This window comes from Podarcis filfolensis (genome assembly GCF_964270895.1).
Source record: "Podarcis filfolensis genome assembly, chromosome: 13".
NCBI classification, from domain to species: domain Eukaryota; kingdom Metazoa; phylum Chordata; class Lepidosauria; order Squamata; family Lacertidae; genus Podarcis; species Podarcis filfolensis.
In genome coordinates, this window is record NC_139615.1 from 22,314,056 (window position 1) to 22,320,055 (window position 6,000).

Genomic DNA, 6,000 nt, shown 5'->3' on the forward strand with positions numbered 1-6,000 from the left:
GTGGTTTCAGTCTCACATTGCAAAGCTTTAGGGTTAGCAGAGAATGTGGCTAGTCCACCTACAAACTAAAATAATGTAGCTCTTGCTCCATGACAAGAGCTATTCTACATGTTTAGAAAGGGGGGAATTGTGTGCTACAAATGTGGAAAATAAAGGTGCACTTATTGAGCATTAGAAAACCTGATGATGGAGGAATGCCCTGAGGGAAACAATGGGCAAAATCCACAGGAATATGCTGTTAACCTGCCTGTAAGTGACTTCAGCAATGAAGTGTATTATAAACTATTTCTCTCCTCCTCCCTCTCTATCTGATGGCAGAGAGTCTGCAGGGAGGAGGAAGATTGGAGACTGCTGCCTGAAACAATGGCTTCATGAGTTTTTTATGGTGAGTTTGCTAATGGAGACTATTGCTGTTATTCTTTACCCTTCCTTGAAAAACTAATATTAAACTCTAGCTACTGTGAAATGTGGTGTTTGTCATAAACATAAGATTCAGAGGAGTCGAACAGTACAAGCTGGGAGTTTGTAGGCCCTCCTTCCTTGGAGGTTTCTAAGCAGAGGTTGGATGGTCATCTGTCATGGATGCTTTAGTTGAGATTCCTGCATTGCAGGGAGTTGGACTAGATGACCCTTGGAGCCAACTCTAGAATTCTGTGATTCTAGAATTGCAAAGTGTGGAGATGCATTTCCACAAGTACACAAGAAGAATGCAATCTGCTCTTGAGAAACGTGACATATCCCTCTAACAAAAGAACAACATGGGTTAAGATACAAGCCACATTCACACCATACATTCTTAAGCACCGTGATACCATTTTGAACAGTTGTGGCTTCACCCAAGGATTTGTGAAGCGTAGTTTGTTAGGGGTGCTGATAGTTGTCAGGACACTTCCATCCCCTACCCAGAGCTACAATTCCCAGAGAGGTTTAATCTCTCTTCCCAGGGAATGCTAGGAACTGTAGCTGAGGCCCTCGTGCCAAATGTGACTCTGTGGATCTCTTTATCCAGTCATCCCTGGGCCACATTCCTCACCAGCCTTGCTCATGAGTGCTTTTGCCTTCCTGGAATGTGTACTTGAACTGGGCTGCTGGTACCTCTTGCTTGCCTGATGGAGGATCGAGAAGTGTGGTTATGGGTGTAGAAACCTCAGGTTTTTTGCATGGTTGGAATGGAGCCAAGTGAACAAAAGTAAGAGTCTCATCCATTGCAGCACGGCCCACTTATGTTCTTGGACCCTCCCATCACTGGCATGCGGCCTCTAGAAGGTTTCCCAGGAGGAATGTGGCCCTATGGCCCCCACCTCTAACTATCTTCTTTTGCAGGCTAACATTTCCTGGGCTAAGGAATCTAGGGATTCCAAAAACCACTCCATATAGATCCATTTTAGTCATCCCCTCCACCACCACCACTGAGTTTTAATTCCATCTCAGGCTGTCACGTACCTTGATGTCCAGGACAGGCTTGGTTATTATCCCAACCTATAGAATAGAGAGAGAGAATTATTTTTCCCCCTTTAAACAACCATTCTCCCAATTCCCATCTTATAGTCTGAGAACCTTAGAAGGGGCAAGATTCTGTATTTCTGTCTCTCCAATTTGTCTAGTTCAGTGTTTCCCAAAGTGGGTGATACCGCCCCTTGAGGGGTGCTAGAACAATCCGGTGGGGGTGGTAGTAGCCTCAGGTTGGTGAATAAAAATAAGGGAGCTGTGGAAGGATAAAGAAAGAAGATAAGAAAATTTTGAAAAACTGTTCATACATGTTTCATCTGTTGCCTACCTGATGCCAACCACCAGGTCAACACCTCCCCTGAATCTGGCGGTCGTGCTGGAGGTGAGGGGTTTGGGTGAACCCTTTTTGTCCTTATCCAGGCCCAGGATGTAGATCACGGCTTGCCTGCCTATTGGGCCAATGGCAGGTGGTCTGTGACACCAGCCCCACCCCATGGGCTTTTAAATGCTTAAAGAAGGTAGATTTCCAGAGGCCACTAGTAAAACAATTTCTGAAAAGGGGGTAGTAGGCCAAAAAAGTGGGAACCTCTGGTCTAGTTCATAGTGGGAGGAGGATTTTAGAACTGATTATATACCCTATACAGAAAAGAAAACATGTTTTTCCCTCATCCATTTAGGATGGTATTGGATGAAGAAAAAATTCACACATCCAATTTCTTCATGAAATTTACTTCTGCCCACCCACCCAACTACGCCAAACCCAACCCAGACAGGGAGGGATGGGAAATTAGAACTGGTGCCCCACAAAATGAAAAGCCCAGTAACTTCCATTTGGTTACCTTTCCCCTCAAAAGCACAGTTGTGGTAGCTGCAAGTCCCCACTGACTTGGCATCTACGGTCTGGCCATCTGGGGTGTCTTCAACAGACGTGACCTTGAAAATCTCATAGGGAGGGACCAACACCTCCTCTTCTTTCAAAAGTGACATCTCACTTATATCAATCCCCTCGCAGGTGAACAATTTGAAAAAGGTTACAGTCTGAAACACTTCGGCCACAATCGAGTTCTCTGATGTGGAAGTGAACTGCCCAAACCTGAAGAGGTCATTGATGGAAAACTTCACACCAGTGCCCCTGTAAACCTTAACACATTTGTGGTCCTTTCGTTTGAATGACAGGGTTGCCTGGGTTAAGAGGAAATGTAGGGACTTGAAAGGGTAGGCCTCATATTCCTTAGGCCCTTTTCCTGCTGTGCGGGTGGCAGCATTGAACTTCCTGTAGAGTGAAGGGTATGCTCCAGTGTATGCCCAGATAGCCACTTCAGAGAGCTCTTCCATATTCTTGGGGTATAACTTGGACTGGTTCTCCTGCCAAGTAAACAGTGCTTCCTCCCATGCTTCCTTATAGATCTTAGACATATTCAGCTCACTTAGAATGAGAGACGTCAGGATGCTCTGCATGCTCTCCAGGCAGCCTTCATACTTGTCATCGAGGGAGTAATGTGCCATGTTCAATATCGGTTGGGATCTATTTGTTGACATTTCACTGGAGCCAGCCTGGAGCAAATTGATAATTGCATCAGGTGAGTCATATGGCCTCTCAGTAAACATGTATGACAGTTTGCTGTTCACAACACAAGGCTCCCAGTCCATTATGCAGACAAGAGGCTGCATCCTATGCATTGTTGGCTGAATGGTGAATCACCTCCACCACATGGCCTCACCTCAAGCAGAGAATGGATGAGCTTAAAATATTCAAACAGGCTGGCCTCATCTGAATCGGGAGCAGGAGACTGGTCCAACCCAAAATGGGCTTTGGAAAGGGTAATATTCAGAGGAGAGCAGGAGCCTGAGCCTCTCCTTGTTTGTAATTTACATGCTCTGTATATCATTACTTAATGGGATGCAGCATTATTAAAAGCCCCATGGTCCCTGGAAGGTAATAATGCGCATCACACATCACACACAGCCAAGGAGAGGTATTGCATGCATATCATGTTTAGGAACTGTAGATTATATTTGGAGACACATTGACGGGTCTCTGTGGTGTTGCCTCAGCTTTGGAACTCCCTGCCCCTTGAAATCCAGCTGATGTCTACATTGTCTTCCGTTAAACACCAGCTTGGAGCATGGTTTTTTGTGATTGCTGTTGAGGTTCACCTGTGATATACTTTGGCCATATATTTTTATGGGTTTTATAGATGTGATTTGATTAATTTACTGAAGTTGTGTACTTCATCCGGAGATCTTCAGATTAAAGGAGCAATACAAATGCTTTAAACAAATAAAGAATATGCAGTCAAGGAGATACCTTGTTGCTGCTCTGTTTTTCCAAATTATGTGCCCTGCATGTAATTTCCTGCCAAGAATCAGGGACTTGTAATCCAGCATGGTGATGTGTATTACATTAGGAAATGATGTGTGACGCACCAGGTACAGCTGAGGTTAGACTTCTCATCTTCTCACCCACCCTCCACTATCAACTCCTATATCTCCCTTCTCTGAGAAAAGTGGGGGCATGGCAGCAGCATAGGTGGTGAGTATTAGACTTGGAAAAAAGTCCCGTTAGACAGCCTGCTCATTCTTAACAACACCACCCAGACAGTTTCAAAAAACAACAACAAAGGCTATTGTCTTAGTTTGGTCAGTAGTCATATAATGCAAAAAAAAAAAAAAAAAGAAAGAGGCGTGGGACATATAACCTGAGACAGCTCACAACTGCATACTCCATTCTCTTTCTAAATTCTGTTTGTCTCTCAATTTCACCATCTTTAAGAATCAGTTGTAAGTAAAACAGAATAAGACTCTGGAAGAGCAAGCATTTGATCACATATTAATCCAATGGCAAGATATAGGGAACTTTTGCTGAACCCATGGACCTTCTTGCAAGGCCTAAGTGCCCATAGCCATCTCCTTAGCACTGCCAAGATTTACCACAGTAGATTCCTTCCAAACTTGGGGCAATCCTTGGGTTAGAGAAAGCCTAGCTTTCTCTAATTCAGGAGTGGGGGAACTTTGGCCCTCCAGATGCTGCTGAACTACAACTCCCATCAGTCCAAGCAAATATGGCCTGTAGCCAGGAATGATGGGAGTTGTAGTTCAGCAACATATGAGGGGCCAAAGGTTCTCTGCACCTCCTCTAATTAGTCATTCTTTGTTCATCAATAGCCACACAAAGCAGGGAAGGACATAGGACTTACCTCGGCAGTCCCTTGAGCAGATGACGCAATGAAAGCAACTAGCAGAAATGTAACATGCTGTGGGTTCTCCATCCTGATGCCCCACAGTATGTCCACAGTTCTACAAGAACTGTGTCAGGTAATGTAAGTTGACTGGAGCAGTGGATATCTTTGAGGCTTTCACCTATCTGGAAATCCTGACCCAAACTGAAGGGACAGTATTGTGACAAATGAGGATCTTCCCTCTTTGCCTTCCAAATGTAGCTTCATGGTGCTATAAAGCCACAGTACAGCTCATAAGACACAAGTTAGAGCCGTTAGGAAGATTACAAGATAGGTAGAGCATGTGTGCTGATAAAGCCACTTCCTCATGACATGGGGACATTGTATATTATCTCAGTGGTCTCTGACCATGTGCTTGTCCATTTTTTCAGAAGTACTTGATGCTGCTCCCTAAAATGGCTCCTTTGCACCATCAAGGCTTAGGCCTACTCCAAGTTAATGCAAGCAAAATGGTAATGAGGTAGCGAATCATTTCTTTCAATTAGCCAGTCTGTCAATCAATACCTTTATTATGGTCATAAGACCCATTCAGGTCAAAATACATAAAGCAAATAGCAGTACACAAAATATGCAATTTCTCCAATTTAGCTAAGATAGTCAGCCTCATATGGGCATGCCAGTTAGGAAAGGTTAAGTCACCTGTTTGGTGATCTGTTGGACCTGAAAAACAATGCATTGTCAGTCTTTCATCCAGACAGCCTAGCAAGCTAGTCAGAAGAGGGTAAGTTATATGACATGTCACATTGGAATAAAACTTACTATATAATCTCAGGAACTCCCACCTTATAGGGGCACAATCAATTTGGAAATTTAATATTCAAAAATCTGCTGATTTATTTATTTATATAGGCTTATACACGGCACAATAAACAAAGTATCTCGGTGGTAAGCATCACAGCCATAAAGTAGCATCAGTATGCTTAGTAAACATCTTGACACTGATACACAATAACTGGTGGTTGAGCTATATAAACAGAATTGTCTTAAATGGGCTTTTGAAACAAACTACTGATGGTGCCTGCTTAACATTAATAGGCAAAGACTTCCACAATCTAGGTGCACTGCAGACACACTAAATACCCCATTTTTTGTAGAAACGAAGGGAATGCAATGTGGTATCCTTAATAGTAATTAATAGGTTTTCTCCCTTGGCATTTTGGAAGTTACTGTTGTGGAATCACCTTGTTAAATACAAACATAGGGGATGCAGGTGCACTCTATGCATGCTCATGGGATATATTTCTGACACTTGTAATTCTTAATCATATCTCCACCGGGTCAAGTTAAACACCTTAGGCTGTGTCACACTTTG

At 43.5% G+C, this 6,000-nt stretch overlaps 1 protein-coding gene across 2 annotated transcripts in view; it reads right to left on the bottom strand.

The window, feature by feature from the left end:
• LOC310746597 (erythroblast NAD(P)(+)--arginine ADP-ribosyltransferase-like) overlaps positions 1-4,898 on the bottom strand; it is a 420,131-nt gene extending 415,233 nt beyond the window's left edge. For both annotated transcript variants that reach the window (XR_014540760.1, XM_083580525.1), the window contains exons 1-3: positions 4,647-4,898; positions 2,289-3,003; positions 1,444-1,479 (exon numbers count right to left, since the gene is read on the bottom strand). Coding sequence is in view for 1 of the 2 variants with exons in the window: in XM_083580525.1 (XP_083436651.1) it covers positions 1,444-1,479; positions 2,289-3,003; positions 4,647-4,718 (823 nt within the window). In the remaining variant the exon portion in view is untranslated. The remainder of the gene's footprint in view (positions 1-1,443; positions 1,480-2,288; positions 3,004-4,646) is intronic.
• Positions 4,899-6,000: the final 1,102 nt, after the last annotated feature.